The sequence below is a fragment of the Eulemur rufifrons genome, chromosome 9 (genome assembly GCF_041146395.1).
Source record: "Eulemur rufifrons isolate Redbay chromosome 9, OSU_ERuf_1, whole genome shotgun sequence".
Taxonomy (NCBI): Eukaryota; Metazoa; Chordata; class Mammalia; order Primates; family Lemuridae; genus Eulemur; species Eulemur rufifrons.
The window spans coordinates 39,302,669-39,324,301 of record NC_090991.1 but is presented as its reverse complement, the minus strand read 5'-3'; the positions used below and the strand labels follow the sequence as shown (position 1 = coordinate 39,324,301).

The window sequence follows — 21,633 nt, the reverse complement described above, 5'->3', positions numbered from 1 at the left end:
TTTCTTTCACAATAAAGATGTATTACTTTTGTAACAAGGTGGGGACAGTAAAATATTAAATTAAAAAAAAAAAGGAAGGAAGAATACAGAATATGGAATACCCTCTTCCAGCTCACCCAGGGGAGAAGGTCCCATGACATCCGCCCACAAACTCTCCAACAGATGGCCTTGGAAACGAAATGTGGCTACAGACTGCCCCCCTCTTCCAGCCTATTGCTGGCCTGGGCCTCCCTTGCTGCCTTCGCCCCCTCCCTTCGCACTGCCCACTGGCCCCCATTCAAACAGGCTTGTGTTAGGGAACAGGCTGTCCTGTGTGCTCCTCACACTTGGGAGGAACTCGGGGCTTCCCGGGCCCCAGTGGAGGTGTCCATCTCACTTGGAATGACACGTGGTCAGCATGGAAGGAGGGTGGGGACTTCTGGTTAGATTTGAGGCCAGAGCTCTGCTGGGCTTTAGAGATAAAGCTTCCACTCCCCAGGAAAGGGAGTGGAGGAGCAGGAAAGCTGGTCCTTAATCTAATCAAGGAGAGGGAAGAGGGAGGGAGAGAAGTCAGAGCTCTAAGATGCTGGACTGTCTCCTGCTTCCTGTTGCCTGCCTGAGAGTGCAAAGAGCCAGCCTGGGAGGAAGGCTCTGGATGCAACACTAAGTAGCTGTGTGTTCTTAGGCAAGTCACTGCCCCCTCTGGGCCTTAAGGACTTCTTTCCTTCCTCTTTCTTTTCTCTCTTCCTTGAGCCTATGCAGTAGAGGGTGGAAGGGAGAGGGCCTGGGAAAGCAGGGGACCACTGACATCTTTGCCCTCATGAGGAAGGGCCCCAAGAAGGGAAGGCTCCCATCTGGGTCTTACTTTCCAACCTGTGCAAGCAGAGGGGGTGGCTGGCAGGGCAAGGGCGGCTCAGAAGGAGGCCCCAACTCTGGGCCTATAGGTTTCTTTCTCTTCACTTCAGTTCACAGGCATCCAGCCACTGCTCCTGCCCCCGGGTAACCAGGGGCACCCACGTCAGGGTCTCAAAGAAGCTTTGCTTACTAGAGAAGCTGAGACAAGGGAACTACGACCTTGCCCTCAACCCCGATCCCATCCCCATTGCTTGCCCTTGGCCCTGAGTTCTAAATGCAGAATCCCTGGGCAGGACTGGAGAGTGGGAGGCCCTGTCTCCCCACCAATGCCCTGCAGAAAGGAAAGTGATCCCTTCCCTTCCAGCCTCCAGTCCCTTTGATGGGCCAAGGCAGGAGGATTATGCCAGAGCTCCCAACTCCCACCCATCTACAATTGGCGACTTTCCATTCATAACTTCCCAGTGCCCCCGCCCCACCCCACCTCCCCTACAGAGCACTGGCTTCCCCATCTCTATCTGTCTGCCACCAGTGCCCCCTTTCCTCCATGGCCACCAGCTGCAGAGTCAGGCCAGAGGGATTGGGGAAAAGCCTGGGACAGTCTCATGCCTCTTGTGGACCACAATCCCTGGCTGCCCTGGGGGCTGGGGCATGGGGGAGCAGAAGATGCCACTTCTAACCAGACAGGGAGGGACGGTGCTTCGCAAAACCAGAACCAGGTGCTGGCACCTTGGAGGCCCCTCTGCTAGAGGTGGGGTATCACCTCTGCACATCTTTCCCGCAAATCCAGAGACTTCAGTGCCTCACATGACCAAAAATGGAGAAAACATGTCTTTGGAGATGTTGGGACAATAGACCAGAATTGGGGTGGGGTAGGGTAGGGTGGGGAGGAGAGATCTCCCAATGGGACAGAGGGTCTTTCTGGCCAGGTCCTTCCCAGCCTGGACTGGGGCCTCAACCTGTTCCTGGGCTACAGGACTCTGCCCCAGAAGACTAGGAAAGATGAGTCACAGGTGTGTGTAGGGGCAGCCAGGTAGCACATGTCCCCAGCAGAACCAGCCCAGCAGCTCTGTGGAGCAGGCCCCAGTACTGACGCACATGTGGGCACCCTTCCGGATCAATGCACACCCACCCCCACCCTGCCAGCCACAGGGACAGGTGGGGGGAGGTAAATCAGAACTCTGGCGGCCCTGGGTAGGAAGCAACAAGTTCCTTAGGAAGCCTCCCCCAGAAGGAGGGTTGCCAGTACCTTCTCTCCCTCCCTTTTATCTGATTCCAGAGGGGACTCTGAGCCTGCTCTGGGGATTCTGTTTGTGCAAAGGGTGGGGGTGGGACTGGAGGGCAGGGGGACAGGAAAGAATTGTGCCTGGTTTTTTACTCACTACTCCCACCCAGAAAGATTAGGAGGACCTAATCATTATCAGACACAGCTGGCCCTGATGCTGGTGGGGAGGAGGCACCACTGAAAATTTAAGCAGGAGCACCCAGGGCCTTGCAGTGTTAGCATTTTATTCTTACGGTGGCTACTAACATTGGGGACCTATGTCTTCCCCTCCTGTCTCAGGGGCTGGATGTCCAGCAATCTTCACTGCCACCAAGCACAAACTACTACTACTGCCCCTCTCGTGAGAGTAGCTACCATTCCCAGAGCTGGAAGACTCAGGCTTAGTCACCAGGGCCAGGCTGGCTCAATCTAGCCCGGGCCTTCCCAGCACCAGCCGCTGCCATCACTGCCAGAGCCGCAGTCAGCAAGATTGAGCACACTGAGATGGCTTAAGGCCAAGGAGGAATTACTTTCCACTCTCACCACATCCTCATCAGACCAACCTGAGTACTGGGGAAATGGGAAGGATGGGCACAGAATGGCTCTTTGCTGGCTTACCAACATAGACCTGGGAGGTGTCTCCAGGGTCAAGGACCTAGGAGTAGCTCAGACCAGCAAAATTTGAAGTTAAATCTGCAAGGAGCAGCTGGTATCAGACGCAAGTCAGAGGATGAGGGGAGAGGAAGACAGTCAGAGAAAGGAGAAGTGACCCCCCTCTCCCCTAAAACTACAGAGATCAGGCAAAAGTTTGAAGGGTTTTCAACTCCCCCCTCATGATTTTCACTAGCCATTCCATAACACACAATCTAATTTTATGAGTGTTTGTTTTGCAGATTCAGCTTACAGATAAGTCTCTTCCCCATACCCCATACAGAAATCCTGCACTATCCTGGGGCAAGATAAGGAGAAAGGAAAATGCCAAACCAAGGTAAGAACTACAGAGTCATCAGTCTTTAATAACTTACAGGCAAAGGCTAAAAAACAGTTAATAATAATAATACAGAGGACACACAACTTATAAAAAGGGTCGTGGATCTACAAATGTAGGGAGGAGTCCTTGGCACTTTCACACAGACACAAAAATAAAAACTATTGTGACTGGCATCCCTAGAAAAGCAGCCTGGGGAGACTCCCCAGCTGGAGGAAGGGAGACAGTTCTCATTCATCCCAAATGCATTCTCCAAGCCACCTTCCATCCCCCTCCCCCAAACACATCCAATTAAAAAGCCAGAGAAGAAATACGAGAAACAGGGTCGAGGTAGAGTCACAGTTTACATTTAAGCCTCCACAGTCCTGCAGCCCCCACTTCTCCAAGGGGAGGATGAGGGAGAAACGTGCAAAGACATCCCATCTCCCATCTCCCTCCCCAGTGTGGCACCATAACAGGACCGCCCCCCCCCATTCTCCTCCATCCTTCATTGAAGTGGGCAGGTCCTGCATGCGGGGCTGACTGAGGCCACAGGCCCCACCCGGCTCTCCAAGTGTGCAGACCCCTACTAGGTGGGGAGGGGACATCCTCGGGTCACCGTCTCTTCTTGCCTGCCCGGGCCGCTTTCTTCCTCTTGATGATCATCTCGTACAGGCGCTCCAGGCCCGGCTGCAGACCCAGCCCGTCCACAGCGCTGCAGCCCTGCACGTGGGTGAGCGTGGCAGCAGCCAGCTCTCGCACTGCCAGCCTCTTCTCCACCTCAGCTGCGCTCAGGGCCCCGGGCTGGTCCTGCTTGTTGGCTAGCACCAGTACCGGCACACCCTGGTTGTCCGAGGCCCGGCTGATTCGGTGTAGCTCCACCTTGGCCTCTTCCAGCCTCTCGGCCTCGGCAGCATCCACCACAAACACCAGTCCATCTGTCCGGCGGGTGTAGGATCGCCACAGTGGCCGCAGCTTCTCCTGCCCCCCAACGTCCCACACTTGGAAGGTGATACCACGGGACCCCCCCAAGGGCACTCGGATCTTCTCAGTGTTGAACCCTTTGGTGGGGACACTCTGGACGAACTCCTTGAACTTGAGGCGGTAAAGGAGGGAGGTCTTTCCAGCGGAGTCCAGCCCAACGACTACAACGTGCAGCGCCTGGAAGTGGGGCAAGAAGGAGGCGGTGGGCGCCATCTCAGTCAAGTGATTCCCCATGGCAAGCCTCGGGGCTCCTAGCAGAGGCAGGGAGGAGGCCTTGAAATTGCAGGCCCCGGGAGCACAGCTGCGTTATCTGAACAGGGAAAGGTCAGGGGAGAAAAAAAACGACGTTTAACGACAAATACAAAATTTGCAACTTCTTGATCCTTTCCTAAATCAGCCACCCTCCTTTTCAGAATTCCTTTTTTTTTTTTTTTAAAGTAGCTGTAGGTGTAACAGAGGTGCTCCCGGCTCCTTGGGGCTCCTGAGCAGGGTGATGAGACCCAGAGAAATCTCCAGGTTCCGGGACACTCGGGTCAGGGGTGAGGGCTCGATCCATGCATCGTCGGCGACCTTCATCCCCCAGGCGAGAATCCTCGCAGGAAGGGGGAAGCCGGGCAGCGCCCCCAAAGTTAACAGGGTGCAGACACTGAGACCGGAGATTGAGTCCTGCTCCCACCGGCCCTCCACGTCCCCAAGCCGTTGACACTCCCCTCGTTACACCGCGACCCCCTCCCCACGGCCCCGCGACGCTCCCTTGCCCACCTTCCTCCGATCCGCGACACCGGCTTCCCAGGCCCTGCGCCGGGGCCGCCTCAGCACGGCCTCAAGAGCCCCTTTACCTTTCGCCAGCCGCGCTCAACCGGTGCCTTTCCCGGCCACCCACCGGAGCAGCCGCGCGAGCGTCCCCGCTGGCACCCAGCGCGCCGCCACCGCTGCCTCTGCGGCGCGGGCCTGGGGCTCGGCCATAAAAACCCGCGCGTGACGTCACGAGGCGCGGGCCAATCAGAGGCCCGCAGCGGCGGGGCGGAGCGGGCGGGGCGTGGAGGTCCGAGCGCTGCGGCGCGGGGCGCGAGGTGACGGATGCTTGCTCCGTCAGCGGCCGCTTTATTGGATCTGTTGGACCGTGCTCTAATGTTTGGAATTAAGCCTGGGATTAATCAGGAACGGAAGGTAGGAGGGGCAAAAGGAACGCGTGTGGCAGCGTTTGACTCGGAAGGAGAGGTATGAATACCTTCATACTCGCAACGCCACCGCATCCCCCTCCCGCAGGCGGAGATACGGCCCCACGTGAACGTTCCCTCCGCCAAATGGTCTGCCCAGAGATGCTGAGAAGTCTTTCTCCTTTATCTTTCCTAATTCAATTTTCAAACCAGTGTGAACCTGGAATCCCATAAAACAGCTGCTTCCCAGGGCTAAGCCCATTACCCCTATTGGGTCTCACCACAGCCTGTTAGGGACTGTTGTCTGTGTTGTACAGGTAGAGAGCTCCGAAGGGTTAAATGACTAGTCTGTGGTCAGACATAGCTGGCAGGTGGCTGAACAAGGATCTGTCTGAATCCATTGCCTGGGCCCCTCACCGCTTGGCTACCCATCCTCTCTCATCGGGGAATCTAGGGCTACCCATCCCCAGCAGGAAGCCCTCCATTGCTGGCCAGAGTTCGGGCCAGCAGCACTCCCCACAAGGCCCCTTTGTTAAAACAGATTGACAAAGACGAATTCTCTGTCACTGGACAGTGCATTTATTGACTTCGTTCATACTGTGCACTCTGCATGAGCCAGAGAGACTGTGGAGATAGAGTGTGTTTAGGCCACAGGGCCTGGCCTCAGAGCGCTTACACCCAAGAGAGGAGACTGAGCGCTGACAGGAAACGCTGTGACAGAACGGGACAGCGTACGTATTGGGCCTTTGTACATTGTGAGATAAGCACTTGTAGGACTTCAGAGAAAGGAGAGAGTGTCAGCTGGAAGCTTCTGGAAACGTTTCTAAAAGTTTATTAGCCGTATGTAGGACTGGTTAGGAGTGTGGACAGCCCTGAAGGGGAGGAGATGTCACAAAGGGGCAGTGTGACCAAAAGGACAACAGTGATCACCTGCAGAGAGGGAGGTAGAATTGGAGGGAGGAATCAAAGGAGGATGGAATTGTAACTCTAATATTTCTATTTTTGTCCAGAGGCTGGATTCTTTTATTTATTATATAATCCAATATTAACCTTTCTAAAGGCGTGTGTGTGAGACGGATTGGAAAAAGGGGAAGGGAAGTCATTGCCAGACAGCAGGGCCCAGCCCTTTCCTGCCCACCCGCCTCAATCAAGTGCTGATAAATAACCTTCCCATCTGTTTGGCACCAGCATGCCTTGCCAACACCTTCTTTCCCTCCCGGCTACAAACCAGCCACCTGGTTTCCCCAGCATCGCAGAGAGCCTCCCCGATTCTCTGAAGACCTTAGGAAATTAGACTAAGATCAAGACCTTAGGAAATTAGTTTGTTACACCCAAATTGGGGGGGTGGGCAGTGAGAGATTGCAGCAGCAGCTCAGGCACAGAAGTGGAGCTCAGCATGGTGGGGTTATAGAGCGGAAGACGAAGCAGACCCAGGGGTTGGGAACCACTACCCCTGTTGAGTGGCCACTGCATGCCAGGCTCTGGTCTAGGAACTTTGCATACTTGTCCTTTCTTAATACACAACTCAAGTCCATGAAGTAAGGATGGTTAGTGTAAAAAGAAGAAACTGGGGGTTGGGTGCGGTGGCTCACACCCATAATCCTAACACTCTGGGAGGCCGAGGCAGGAGGATCACTTGAGTTGAGGAGTTCAAGACCAGCCTGGGCAAGCGTGAGACCCCATCTCTACTAAAAATAGAAAAATTAGCTGAGTGCTGTGGCATGTGCCTGTAGTCCCAGCTTCTCAGGAGACTGAGGCAGGAGGATCACTTGAGCCCAGGAGTTGGAGATTACAGTGAGCTATGATGACGCCATTGCACTCTACCCAGGGTGACAGAGCAAGACTCTGTCTCAAAAAAAAAAAAGAAGAAGAAGAAGAAGAAGAAGAAACTGAAACTGAAACATAGAAAGAGTAGGTAATTTGTCCAGGGTCACCCAGCTAGAAATTGGCCAAACCTGACTTTAAACAACTTTTGTAAAGCTGTGAAACTGAAAAGACACAGAAACTAAAAACACACAGATTGTCTTATTTCTTCCACAATCTTTGAAGCTTTTTAGCATTTCTCCTATAATATCTCTTGGGATTCACACCCACGATAGAAATTGTCACTTATCTGATAAAGGAAATGAAACTGACAATCCCACCCCACCCTTCATCTTTCATGTTTTCCAGGGAAGGTGCTGATGAACAAATGGGAAAGAGGAGGTGGGGCAGGGGAGGGGTTAAAAACAAAGAGGGCCCAGCTTGTCTGGGTAGCACTAGGTTATGGGCCCTGCAGAGAACATTCGAACACTTTGAACAATCATATATGGAGTACCTGCTAGGTGCTAGACACGACTATAGGTTCTGAGGATACAGCCCTTCGTGAAATGGATAAGGACCAGCCCCCATGGAGTATACATTGTAATGGGGAGTGGGGAGAGACAAGCAGTGAATAAAGATAATTTCAGATGGTGATACAGGCTGTGAAGGAAAATATAGGGAGATGTGCTAGAGAGTGACTGGAGGGAGAACTTCTTTAGACTGGGAGATGAGTGTTCTGGAGGACTTCTCAAAGAGATGACATTAGGGTCAAAGTTTAAATGACAAGGAGTCAGGTAAGTGGTCCAGAGGGACAGACAAGCTGGGACAGACTAGTTCCTCTGGTTGTCTCCCCCACCACCTGGATCAGATTCTAGCTGCTTCTGTCATCCTTCTTCCTCAGAGCTGTCTCCCCAACTCGACTAAACCATCAGGGCAGGAGCTGGTTCTTCTCGTGTAGCTCCACAGTGCCCAGAGCCATGTCTGGCACACCACAGACAGTCAGGAGGTCTTGCAGGAATTAATGAACGCATGATGGAATGATTAAATATACTCAAGGGGTTCCATGAGTATGAGAACCAAACCTCCACCCTCAGCCTGGGAGTCTCCCAGTATGGGGTCCTTGGGTCCTTGGAGGTCCTATTGATACTGGGTTGGCCAAGAATGCATATAAAACCTGCACTTCTAGGCAGGGTCTGAGTAGTATAGACCTCTCAGGGCTATATCGGGGAGGAGGAACTTCTTGGAGGAGAAAAATGGGGTCCAGGGATAGAGGTGACACCAGAAAGGGAGGCCCCTCTCAAGGCCTAGGATGCTGAAACACTGGGCTGAGGGTCAGGGGTGAGGCCTGTCCCTCCCTAGTTGACTGACTTGGAAAAGTCACTTCCCTCATGGGAGCTTCAGCATGATATAGGAGGCTTAGATGATTCCAGATCCTTTCTCCCATAACAGTCCATGCTCTGGAGGAAAGGAGGGTAGGGGGATGGATGGAGCCCACCTAAGAAGTGGCTGAGGACATCTTTGTCTCTGTAGCATCTTAACCAAGTACATTTCTGAGTGAACGAACAAGGGAAGGAGAGAGTCTGCAGGAGTAGGGGAGGGGTGCCAAGGAGCAGTCAACAGCCTGCGAATCCCAAAGACCCATTTTTCAAATCGCAGTTCCGTGTCCTTGTGAATAAACTGGATAAAACACAACCTATCTGTAAGAATGAGTTTGGGAGAAAATATGTGTGAAAGGGCCACAGAGGTACGCTTCTCCCCAACCAGCAGCAACTCCGGCAACCATCCCAAAACCAAGTCCCAGGGCGGAGCCAAGGGCTGAAAATGAGCCGATGCTGCCCCCTCGTGGGGGCCTTTGTCATGACCTGATTTCTGAAGAAAAGTGGATGATTCTGGGGTAAAGTTATTCAGGTTCCTTTGCCTCCTTCTAGAATTTTCCTTTCAGACAGGGCCTTTCCTACACTTTGAGGTTGGAGATGGAAAATATACATTCTTCAAGTGTATTTTCCTGTGGGCTCTCGAGACTACTCAAAACCAGCTGCATCCCCCCACTGCATCCTTTTCAAGACCCACCACCTGTGAAGAAAACCACCTGTGAACCCTGACAAGATGATTGCTCTCATCCCTCCCATAACGTGGAGCCCACTCTGAGGTCTGGCACGGCTCAGAGCTCTAGGGTGACCAACTGTCCCAATGTGCATGTTCTTTTGGGGATTGTTGTTTGGGGGAACATCTTTTTTCTCTGAACATTTAATTAAATGTCTGATGTATTAAATAATATACAGAGAGAAAAAAAGTTTTTTGTTCTGTGCAAATTAAAGGACCCATGAAAACAAACACCCCCATAGTCTTTTTTTTTAAAAGAATGTCAATAGATAAGTCCAAATTCAGATAAACTATACTATACTATATTATACGGTAAATAGGGCATCTCAAGTTGTGTGGGGGAGGCAGGCTTCCTGGGCATGGAACCAGTACAGCTGCACAGAACCCTGTGCTCTGAAGAGCCCATACTTGGGGTTTCATGTACCTTTTAGAGAAGGCGATGGAAATAGCTGATGGGATAGAAGTAGAAGAGCTGCCATGGTTTCTTACCAGAATTGAATTAATGAAAAAACATCAAAGCTAAGGCAGAAGATTTATCACATTTTCATCATCAACTACAGGCTTCGAAAGGAGCCTGTGACACCACAGCAGTTCTCTGAAGACTCCTGGTATTTCCACCAGCAAGAGGCAGGTGGAATGAGGAGGAATCTGTCTAGATTGGCTTATTAAAAGTTAGCATTCGGCCAGGCGCGATGGCTCACACCTGTAATCCTAGCACTCTGGGAGGCTGAGGCAGATGGATCGTTTGAGCTCAGGAGTTCAAGACCAGCCTGAGACCCCCGTCTCTACTAAAAATAGAAAGAAATTAGCTGGACAACTAAAATTATATAGAAAAAATTAGCCAGGCATGGTGGCACATGCCTGTAGTCCCAGCTACTTGGGAGGCTGAGGCAGTGGGATTGCTTGAGCCCAGGAGTTTGAGGTTGCTGTGAGCTAGGCTGATGCCATGCACTCTAGCCCGGGCAACAGAGTGAAACTCTGTCTCAAAAAAAAAAAAAAGAAAGAAAAAAGAAAGAAAGAAAGAAAGAAGGAAAAGTTACCATTCTTCCAGTAGCCATCACAGTAAAAGTATGCGTGGATATTTATGTATTTATAAATCACGCACTCTGAGTTCACCAGCATTGTATAAAAGCCCTCCTATTTTCAGTTGTTAAATGTCAAACTTTTTGTTTAAAATGAGCTTTTTTTGGTTGATGTAATAATGGCAGGTAATGAATTTTAGTGTGGATTTTTCAACAATTTACCTTTAAGTGTGAAAAAAAATCCATATCAATAAACGGAGCCTTTTATTATAGTATTTCATGCGTGGTTTGTGAGAAACACTGTTATTTTATGTACTCCTCAGAAAGAAAGGAAGAAAAAAAGAAAAGAAAAGATGCTGCCACAGAAACAGCAGCAAGGCTTTCTTTTGGCATCAAATGTAAGATGCATCTTGGTTTCTGAGATATAATAGGAAAAAATGTGCATCTTCGAATGAATGAAATGAGGAACCATCATGGAATGTGGCCACCTAATCTAGTAGCTCTCAGCAGGAAGCCCGTGCTTTGCTCTCGATCTGTCAGTCACAGGGATGACCTTGAACTTTCCCTCTCCGGGTCTTAGTGGGCCAGGTAAGCGCAGAATGGGTGAATTCCTGTGGCTGCTCAGTGGCCTTGACACAACGAGAAGCGGGGGCTGCCTTTGCTGCTCTCTGCCGTCCCCTGCTGCCCGGAGCAGAGAATCAGGTGTTGGCTGAGCTGATGACACAGCGCCCCTAGGGGTGGCGAAGTGCCGGAAAAAGACAGGGCGATGACTTCCATCCCCTTAGGATCTTCAACATTGGACCAGGTTCCCCACATTCTGCCCTCAGCAACCAGGTTTTCAGCTTCTTGAATCAGCCCACCACACAGATGAGTCAGTCTCTTGGGAAGTTTGGTTAGCTCAAATCTTTTTCTGAATGAAGTTCAGTTTTCTCATCTGTTCAACGAGGATCATAAACTCTAACTCCCATACACCACTTTCCTCAAGGGTGTATGGGGAAAAGATCCCATTGATAATAAAGATACAAAACTGCCAGCCAGGAGTGAGGGTACCACTTATGCTTTGGTAGGAGGAAGAGGAGGAAGGCGGAGGATGTTGGGAAAGGAACCTAAGTTTCTCTTCTGTTTATAAAGTGGGATAAATAACATCTTGGATTTGGGATTGTGGAAAGGCCAAAAGAAAATGTAACTACTTGCTGGCACACAGTGGGAACTTAATACAGTACTTGGTGAAACCAAATGAGAACAAGATGGCCCGATGAACGTGGAAGTAAGTAGAGAGTAAATCGGTGAGGCCTGCAGGGTCATGATAATGACCACAAGCCCGAAGATTTGCTAATCATTTTCTATGTGGATGTCACATTATTTATTTCATTCTCATTGATTTATTTTTTTATTTTCATTTTTTTTGAGACAGAGTCTCACTCTGTTGCCCGGGCTAGAGTGCCCTGGCGTCAGCCTAGCTCACAGCAACCTCAAACTCCTGGGCTCAAGCAATCCTCCTGCCTCAGCCTCCCGAGTAGCTGGGACTACAGGCATGCACCACCATGCCCAGCTAATTTTTTTTCTATATATTTTTAGTTGTCCAGCTAATTTCTTTCTATTTTTTTAGTAGAGATGGGGTCTTGCTCTTGCTCAGGCTGATCTCGAACTCCTGACCTTGAGCGATCCTCCCGCCTCGGCCTCCCAGAGTGCTAGGATTACAGGCATGAGCCACCCCACCCAGCCATATTAATTCATTTATTCACCAAATATACACCCAGCAGTAAGTGCCAGGCACTGTTCTCGGTGCTAGAGATATAAAAGTGAACAAAACCGACAAAACATCCCTACTCTGGAGCTAACATTGTATTAGGTGAAAATACAATAAACGAATCTAGTATAAAACGTCAGATGATAAGTGCCATGGGGTAAGGGAAATCCAGGTGAGGGAGGACAGGGGCCCGATGTGGATGAGGGAAGATGAAGCTGAGGATTATATGCTGGATATTAGGATTCCCATCTTGCAGGAGAAGAGGGTAAGCTACAAAGAAGTGATGTGCCTAAGAGATTTCCCCTTGTCCTGGGTCCTTGAAGGTATACTGTATGCAAGGCATTTCTCAGGATCTCAAAAAATTATGTCTGATAATTTATTTTTCCTTTTTTTTTTATTATCCCATTATTCCCAGAATATTTTCCTTATTTTTTTTATTTCTTTTTTTTAATGTCTGTGTGATAATTTCTCATCTCATCTGCCATTCACAGCTAATACACGGAAGCCAGAGGAGTTAAGCAAGGAGTGCCAGTCCCACCCTAGGTCGCATGGCCATTCAGGGGCAGACAGGGGTTAGAATCCAGGTCTCCCGAGTCCGTGCTCTTCACCGCTGCAGTGGACAGCCTCGCTCCTGCCTCTCCGCAGACAGAAGACCCGCGACTCAGGCTCAACACTGTGTCTCCTCGTGGTGCCGGACACACTAAGGACAAATTCTTCTTCTCTAGAGGTGGATGGAGCGGCGGAGGAGATGGCGGGGCCAGGCACGTCGGTTCTTACCCTCCCTCTGCGCGGTCTCAGGCAGGCCGCTCAGCCGCTCAGCCGCTCAGCCTCACCGTCTCCGTCCGCAGGGTCACTGTGCAAGTCCGTAAGGAGGAGAGCACTCCGCGCAAAGCCCGGGTCCAACAACCACCGCTTCCCACCGCGGGGTCTCCAGGTGCCACAGCTGCTCAGGTGTTTCCGTTGCCCAGCCCCGACCTCTCCCCTCCCGGGGAGTCTGGTAGACGACGACGTCACGGTCGCCTCCTTGGCTCCGCTTCTGCTCCTTCTAGCCGACAAGGTAGGCACGGATGTTTCCACTACTCAGCGGGGAAATGTGCCCAAGTCCCCCGCCGGCAGGGCAGGGCAGGCCGGGGCAGGGCGGAGGCCCGACTTGTCGCTGCGGCCCGGAGGGGGGCGCTCGTCGGGTCCCGGCGCCGGCGCCGGGCTGGGTCCTCGGCCCAGGGCCAGCCGGCCGGCGGGGCCCTCCTGGGTTCGCAGACAGGACCCGACCGACGGCTTCCTTCAGAAGCGCTCGGGCCGCCCTCCACCGCCGCCCTTCCGCGGGGCGCTCCCGGTGGGTGGCGTGGAGGGGCAGGGGCGGGCGCCGCTCCCGCCCGGCTTCTCCAAGCCAGGAGCCGAGCCCCAGGCCGGGAAGCGGAGCGCCGCAGCCACGCCGACGCGCGCCGGAGTGGGCGGGCCATGCAAATGCGAACGGCGCTCCCGCCACGGTGCAGACAGAGATGTAAGGATTCGCGGGAGAACGTAGACGACGCACAAATGTGCGGAATAGCCTGGTGTTTTCCATGGGCGCGCGGAGAGAGGCAGGGGGAGGTGGGTCGCGCGAGCCGCGGCTCGCCGTGAGTGTAATGTGGGCGGTAGCAGGGCGCTGCCGGCGAGGCGGGGTCGGTCGGCATCGCTTCTCGGCCTTTTGGCTAAGATCAAGTGTAGTATCTGTTCTTATCAGTTTAATATCTGATACGTCCTCTATCCGAGGACAATATATTAAATGGATTTTTGGAGCAGGGAGATGGAATAGGAGCTTGCTTCGTCCACTCCACGCATCGACCTGGTATTGCAGTACTTCCAGGAACGGTGCACCCCCTCGGGGGTTCAAAATGTTTGGTGTTTAACGGTAGAAAACGTTCTTCAGCTTGGTGTCTTTGTGGCAGTTAGTTTTCTTGTTGTTGTTCTTGGCGACAAGAAACTTGTAGTTTTTGTTGTTTTTCGAGTGCTTCTTTACGGTTCTTTTTGCGCGAGTTGAGGGGCGTGGCTGTGCCGAGATTTTGTGACTGACGAGACGCAGTAAATGTCTACACCCTTAGTACTCAGCTATGTTTTCTTTTCTGTGGGGAACGTACACTACCTCTTCAGTAATGGATGCACCTTTTGCCACTCTCCCCCTGTACCACAGCGGGATAGTTCGCTTGTGGTTTCACGGGGGCGGAGGGGGGACACGGCCGCGAGTTAAGTAGTGGGGGGTCCAGTTTCTCAACTGGGCGCCTCACCCGTTCCTTCCACATAGTGTGCGCATGCCAGCGCAGACACAAGGACTCATCCTGTCACTCTATGGCCCTGGACGCCAGTCATCACAGACAAGTCCAGGCCTCCCTCTCCCCTCTCGCTGCTCCCCATCCCCTGAAACTCTCAGTCATCTATCAAAGCTCTCATACATTTAAATGCCGCCTCTTCTCTGACGGTTTTCTTCCTTCACCTGCTTTGACCTCGCCTTCTGGCCGCTGGCTGTTTTCTCTTCCCCACCCTTCGGTCCTGCTGCTGGCCCTGTGGACAGGGGTAGACAAGCTGTTCCCCTTGTCCTTGTTGCTGCTTCCAGAACATTCTCCCTCAGCTGATCTTGAAATCCCTGCAGCTCTGCGTCTTCCGACCACCTTCCTATAAATAATACTATGCTTCCCGATAAAGCCATCTAGTAACCCCACCCCAAGTCGTGCCTTGAAGGTTTCACCTTCTGGCTCATGCTTGCTCTCTGGAACACGACTTTAGTCATTACTGGCAGTGATCCTATGTGGGGCGCTGGGGTGGGGAGTGGGGGATGGCTCTCTACTGGGGACCGCTAAGATCTAAACCTAATGCAGGGGGAAATAAATCATTTCTTTGATTGTGATCCACCATTAGTAGATTTTGACCTTTCCACCAAAATCCCAATGGTGGTTCCAAATCAGGGGTGAAGAAGAGGGGCCCATGGGGGCCGAGGTCCTCCATACCAGGTCTCTATTAAGATCCATGAGGTTGCAGTTCCCTTGTCTCAACCTACAGCAGGAGGCTTCTGCCCGGGCAAACGGTATAATGAGGGACGGTTCCTGGCGGTGTTAGTTAGGTCCGGAGCCCAGAGGGAGACACACAAAGCCTCAGGTGTGGCAAAACGCTGTTTATTTGAACATCTGGGTGCAGATGGGTGGAGGCCGAAAAGAGGGTCCACGCGAGGAAGGGGAGAGCCTTCAGTTTTATAGAGGGTTTTTCAGGGGGGCGTAGAGTAACTGGGCCAGAACAGCCACTGTAATGAATTCTCATCAAACAGCTAGTTGCTGGGACCCCTGTGTCAGTCACATCCTGCAACTTTAGTGCCATCCTTATCAGGAGGGATAAGGAATAGCGAGTTCCCCTCTGGCATTCCATTCCTCTATCTCCCTAGGGGGTCTGGCAAAGCCTACATGCCTAATAGGTGGACATACACAAGGTAGATGTATTCAAGAGCTGGCAACCTGGAGATGGCAGACTCGTGTCAAAAAGGCCATCTCAAATGCCTGAGGGATTTTAAAGGGGAAGCAGTTGTGGCAAGTTGTGTGCCTATGCGCAGGTGGAGTCATCTCGAGTAGTGGCCGTGTGGTGGTCTGGCTGGCGTAGCCAGACTGCATCAGAGTAGCTAACTTCTCATCATTTTCCTCCAGGGTGAGGTGGGAGGTGGGGGAGTCCTGCAATCTTGGCTTCAGTTGGCTGGTCCAGGCCAGTTCCCGGGAATCCTTAAGCAAGCACACAATTAGGCATTGAAAAAGGAAGTTAGGCCGGGGACGGTTGCTCACCCTAGCACTCTGGGAAGCCGAGGCAGTCAGGAGCTCAAGACCAGCCTGAGCAAGATTGAGACCCTGTGTCTACTAAAAATAAAAAAAATTAGCCAGGCGTGGTGGTACATGTTATAGCCTAAGATGCGAGAAATGACCACCTAAAGACCGAATTGAGCCAAATTAGGAGTCTTTATTAGCTGGCCAGCGACCACTCCCTGTCCTGGGAAAGTCCAGAGACAGAGAATGGCCCCGATCTTAAAGTGAGCAGGGGTTATATACCTTCACCACTAACAATACTAACAATACACATACGGCTAAAAACATGTTGATTACAATAATTCATAAGCAAGCAAACTTACAGAAGCAAATAGCATCCGTTAAATCAAGGAACATTTCCTTGAGGAACATCTAAGGAACATGTTTCCAAGGAACTGCCAAGTGTAGTACAATGTAACTATACACACCTAATGATTTTTTTTTTTTTTTTTTTTTTTTGAGACAGAGTCTCACTCTGTTGCCCAGGCTAGAGTGAGTGCCGTGGCGTCAGCCTAGCTCACAGCAACCTCAAACTCCTGAGCTCAAGTGATCCTCCTGTCTCAGCCTCCCGAGTAGCTGGGACTACAGGCATGCACCACCATGCCCGGCTAATTTTTTCTATATATATTTTTAGCTGTCCATATAATTTCTTTCTATTTTTAGTAGAGATGGGGTCTCGCTCTTGCTCAGGCTGGTCTCGAACTCCTGAGCTCAAAAGATCTGCCCACCTCGGCCTCCCAGAGTGCTAGGATTACAGGCGTGAGCCACCTCGCCCGGCCCACACCTAATGATTTTAAACAATCACTTACAAGTTAATCACTGTATAATTTTTTTTTCTGTTATTCATGTATTTTTTTTTTTTAACTTTACACAACAGTGAGTCCGTACACAAGATGGCTGCACTAGCCTGCATACAAGATGGCTTCACTGTGGCTCACAGAGCTATACTGATTACTGTGCCTCATCACAGTGCACACCTGTAGTCCCAGCTACTTGGGAGGCTGAAGCAGTAGGATCTCTTGAGCCCAGGAGTTTGAGGTTGCTGTGAGCTAGGCTGACGCCACGGCACTCTAGCCTGGGCAACAGAGCGAGACTCTGTCTCTAAAAAAAAAAAGAAAGAAAGAAAGAAGCCAGAAAAAACCCACAAAGTTATTAGTTAGTTTTAAGATGGAGTGACTGTTACATCATGAGCTTGCCCAGATGTTGGGCAGAAGGGAGGAAAGATGGCTCAGGCTTAAAAGCTCTCAGCAGTCAAACATCAAAAATGAAGTCAGGAAAATACTGCATGATCTCACTTGCATGTGGAATCTTTTAAAAAAAATTTAAAAGGTCAAATATACAGAGATAGAGAGTAACACAGTGGTTACCCTGGGCGGGGGTGGGGGGGTGGGGAGGGAGGAAACGGAGAGATGTAGGTCAGAGGGTACGAAGTAGCGGATAGGTACAATGAACAAATCCAGAGATCGTGAGGACTGTAGTTAATAAAATTGTATTGTGTTAGGGATTTTTGTTGATTTTATGACTGTGCCTGTGCATAGCGACTGCACTCCGGCCTGGGCAACATAGTGAGATCATGTCAATAGATAAATAAATAAATGAATAAATTTTTAAAATCTGAAAAGATCTGGAACCCGAAATACATCTGGCCCTAAGGATCCAGCATGGGAGTGAGGGAGGAGAGCCGTGAGACCTCAGAGTGCCCGAAACCAAGGAAAGAGAAGATTTCGGGAAGGAAACTTCAGGGGCCCTCAGCTCTGGGGGCTGAGAGGAAAGAGGGTACTAGCCAGGGGATGGGGTTACAAAAGGCATGTCCAGGGAGTGGCTAGGAGAGGGACTGGTTGGGTCCACCCGGCTTCACCTCTGCCCCACAACCCTCTCCCTCCTCACAGTCTGGCTTTTGGTCTTAGCGCTCCATGGGCACTGCTCCCTCAAGGTCAGAGTACCTCCCAGTTGTCAATCCCAGGGGACCTGGAGTGGAGGACACTGCTCTCCCCAGCTGGCAGGGGACCCGGCAGCCTTCTGGTGCCTGAAGACCGAAAACCTTAGGAGCACCTGGCGCTGGCAGCCTTGGCATGAGCAGGGCAGCCAGAGGAGGAATGGAGGAGCATGACAGGTGTTCCTCGCTGACCACCGGGACGAGGTCATGTTCACCTGTGTGGCCCCAGGACCTACACCGTGACGGTAGGGGCACAAAGGTGAGTACAGAATCAAAACGTTTAAAAAAACAGCCAGGATATCAGAAGATTTTTTTTTTTTTTTTTTAAGGAAAAGTTCAGAAATAGACCTAAACGCATATGAAGGATTTTATTATATGATAAAGGTGGCGGTATCTCAAGCTGCTGAGAAGATGGGCTATAGCCCATGCTGGGGCAAGTGGGTAGCCATCTAGAAAAAATATAGTTGGATCTATGCCTGAAATCATACACTAGGACAAGCAGGTTAGAGATGTAAATGCTGATGGATGGATGGATGGGTGGATGGATAGATAGATAGATTCAAAGGGCAGGGGGAAAAGGATCTGAGCAGTCAGCTCAGAGAAAAGAAAATAGTGGATCTTAGGCATATAAAAAGGCCTGACATGGTGGCTCACACCCAGCACTTTGGGAGGTAGAGGAGGGAGGATCCCCCGAGGCCAGGAGTTTGAGGCTGCAGTGAGCTATGAGCATGGCACTGCACTCCAGCCAGGGCAGCAGAGCGGGAGGCCCTGTCTCTAAAAAAAAAAAAAAAAACAAAAAGTGCACAACCTTACTGCCATAAGAGATACCATCACTTATTATGCAAAAGTTTGATAACGTGATGATTGGGCAAGGCTATAGAAAACAGGCACTGGTTGGGAATGCCAGCTGTGCTCTTCAAGTCATTGTCACTGGCTCTTAATTCCCAACTGCCTCACAGAGAGGTAGTGGGGAGCATGATTTAGCAGCGCCATAGTGAGGGTACAGGACACTGGGACAAGGGATCACCAGGCGGCCATGCCCTGGTGCTGGCAGAACTTTTGCAAACTCTTTGTTCTGTGAACGTTGAGGTGAGCTGGCCGAGGGGGACTGACTCACAGTCACCCAACTCACAAGAGGCCGGTGCATGAACTAGAATCCTAAATCGGTAATTTGCAATGGAAGATGTTCCTTTGCCATGACAGAACATGCATGTCTGCAATTTGGGGAACCTGGTTCTGAAGCTAGGATATTAGGATTTCCATCTTGCAGGGGAAGAGGGTAAACTACAGAGAAGTGACGTGCCTAAGAGATTTCCCCTTGTCCTGGATCCTTGAAGGTATACTGTATGCAAGGCATTTCTCGGGGATCTCAAAAAGTTATGTCTGATCCTTTCTCTTTTTCTTTCTTTCTTTTTTTTTTTATTATTATCCCATTATTCCTAGAATTTTTTTCTTCTTTCTTCTTTTCTTTTTTAATGTCTGTGTGATAATTTCTCGTCTCATCTGCCATTCACAGCTAATACACGGAAGCCAGAGGAGTTAAGCAAGGAGTGCCATCCCACCCTAGGTCGCATGGCCATTCAGGGGCAGACAGGGGTTAGAATCCAGGTCTCCCGAGTCCGTGCTCTTCACCGCTGCAGTGGACAGCCTCGCTCCTGCCTCTCCGCAGACAGAAGACCCGCGACTCAGGCTCAACACTGTGTCTCCTCGTGGTGCCGGACACACTAAGAACAAATTCTTCTTCTCTAGAGGTGGATGGAGCAGCGGAGGAGATGGCGGGGCCAGGCACGTCGGTTCTTACCCTCCGTCTGCGCGGTCTCAGGCAGGCCGCTCAGCCGCTCAGCCTCACCGTCTCCGTCCGCAGGGTCACTGTGCAAGTCCGTAAGGAGGAGAGCACTCCGCGCAAAGCCCGGGCCCAACAACCACCGCTTCCCACCGCGGGGTCTCCAGGTGCCACAGCTGCTCAGGTGTTTCCGTTGCCCAGCCCCGACCTCTCCCGGGGAGTCTGGTCGGACACCGGGAGTCCACACCACAGTGTAGACGACGACGTCACGGTCGCCTCCTTGGCTCCGCTTCTGCTCCTTCTAGCCGACAAGGTAGGCACGGATGTTTCCACTACTCAGCGGGGAAATGTGCCCAAGTCCCCCGCCGGCAGGGCAGGGCAGGCCGGGGCAGGGCGGAGGCCCGACTTGTCGCTGCGGCCCGGAGGGGGGCGCTCGTCGGGTCCCGGCGCCGGCGCCGGGCTGGGTCCTCGGCCCAGGGCCAGCCGGCCGGCGGGGCCCTCCTGGGTTCGCAGACAGGACCCGACCGACGGCTTCCTTCAGAAGCGCTCGGGCCGCCCTCCACCGCCGCCCTTCCGCGGGGCGCTCCCGGTGGGTGGCGTGGAGGGGCAGGGGCGGGCGCCGCTCCCGCCCGGCTTCTCCAAGCCAGGAGCCGAGCCCCAGGCCGGGAAGCGGAGCGCCGCAGCCACGCCGACGCGCGCCGGAGTGGGCGGGCCATGCAAATGCGAACGGCGCTCCCGCCACGGTGCAGACAGAGATGTAAGGATTCGCGGGAGAACGTAGACGACGCACAAATGTGCGGAATAGCCTGGTGTTTTCCATGGGCGCGCGGAGAGAGGCAGGGGGAGGTGGGTCGCGCGAGCCGCGGCTCGCCGTGAGTGTAATGTGGGCGGTAGCAGGGCGCTGCCGGCGAGGCGGGGTCGGTCGGCATCGCTTCTCGGCCTTTTGGCTAAGATCAAGTGTAGTATCTGTTCTTATCAGTTTAATATCTGATACGTCCTCTATCCGAGGACAATATATTAAATGGATTTTTGGAGCAGGGAGATGGAATAGGAGCTTGCTTCGTCCACTCCACGCATCGACCTGGTATTGCAGTACTTCCAGGAACGGTGCACCCCCTCGGGGGTTCAATAATGCTTGTTCTTAATAACAGATCACGAGGTCTTAACGGCTGAAGTTTTGCTCTGCGGATGGGGGAGGTCTTGTTTTACTTTTTTTCGCTCGTCTGTGTGTGTGTGTGTGTGTGTGTGTGTGTGTTTCTGTGTCTGTGTCTGTGTCAGGAGTCATCTGCCAAAGCTTCCTCATACATTTACCGCCTCTTTTCCGACGGTTTTCTTCCTTCGCTTGCTTTGACCTCGCCTTCTGGCCGCTGGCTATTTTCTCTTCCCCTCCCTTCGTGCTGCTGGGCCTGTGGATAGGGGTAGACAAGGTGTTCCCCTATGTCCTTGTTGCTGGCAGGACATTCTCCCTCAATGATCTTAAAACCCCTGCAGCTCTGCATCTTCTGACCGCCTTACTATAAATACTGCTTCCTGATAAAGCCATCTAGTAACCCCACCCCAATTCATGCCTTCAAGGTTTCAGCTTCTGGCTCATGCTTGCTTTCTGGAACACTACTTTAGTCATTACTGGCAGTGATTTCAACTTCTATATGGATGATCCTAGTTGGGGTCGTGGGGGAGGGGGTGGCTCTCTACTGGGGACCGCGAAGATCTAAACCTAATGCAGGGGGAAATAAATCATTTCTTTGATTGTGATCCACCATTAGTACCAGATTTTGACCTTTCCACCAAAATCCCAATGGTGGTTACAAATCAGGGGTGGAGAAGAAGAAGGGCCCATGGGGGCCGAGGTCCTCCATACCAGGTCTCTATTAAGATCGTGAGGTTGCAGTTCCCTTGTCTCAACCTATGGCAGTAGGCTTCTGCCTGGGCAGACGCTATAATGAGGAACAGTTTCCGGTAGAAATACACAAGGTAGACGCACATGTGAAGAAATGGGCACTACCTCTCGTTCGGCCTCCAGTTTTTAGGACTTAAATCCCATCCACTGGGTTTAGTCTTAGCCCTAAGACTCTCTCTTTCCGGACCCCTACCATCCGAAACAAATGACAGGCACCCGAGGTCATACTTACAAAAGTCTTCCCTGATGGGGAAGGAAGACACGCTCTTCTGCGTCTATAGCACTGCATGTCAACCTTGGCAGTGGTAAGTCAGA

General features: G+C 51.8%; 1 protein-coding gene and 2 non-coding genes across 4 annotated transcripts; 2 read left to right on the top strand and 1 right to left on the bottom strand.

Annotated features, from left to right (window-relative positions):
• Window positions 1-3,121: 3,121 nt before the first annotated feature.
• Window positions 3,122-4,966, bottom strand: ARL4D (ARF like GTPase 4D). Of its 2 annotated transcripts, none has more exons than XM_069481484.1 (2): window positions 4,809-4,966; window positions 3,122-4,356 (listed from the first exon to the last, which is right to left on the bottom strand). In XM_069481484.1, exon 2 carries the CDS (start codon window positions 4,278-4,280, stop codon window positions 3,678-3,680), a length of 603 nt encoding a protein of 200 aa, XP_069337585.1. In that variant the 5' UTR covers window positions 4,281-4,356; window positions 4,809-4,966; the 3' UTR covers window positions 3,122-3,677. The 2 variants fall into 2 exon arrangements, with proteins under 2 accessions (XP_069337585.1, XP_069337586.1); XM_069481485.1 differs by having other exon boundaries at window positions 4,886-4,966.
• An 8,589-nt stretch (window positions 4,967-13,555) lies between these two features.
• LOC138392644 (U2 spliceosomal RNA) lies at window positions 13,556-13,746 on the top strand. Its single transcript, XR_011234937.1, has one exon. It is a non-coding gene; the product is annotated as a U2 spliceosomal RNA (small nuclear RNA).
• A 6,599-nt stretch (window positions 13,747-20,345) lies between these two features.
• Window positions 20,346-20,536, top strand: LOC138392643 (U2 spliceosomal RNA). Its single transcript, XR_011234936.1, has one exon. It is a non-coding gene; the product is annotated as a U2 spliceosomal RNA (small nuclear RNA).
• Window positions 20,537-21,633: the final 1,097 nt, after the last annotated feature.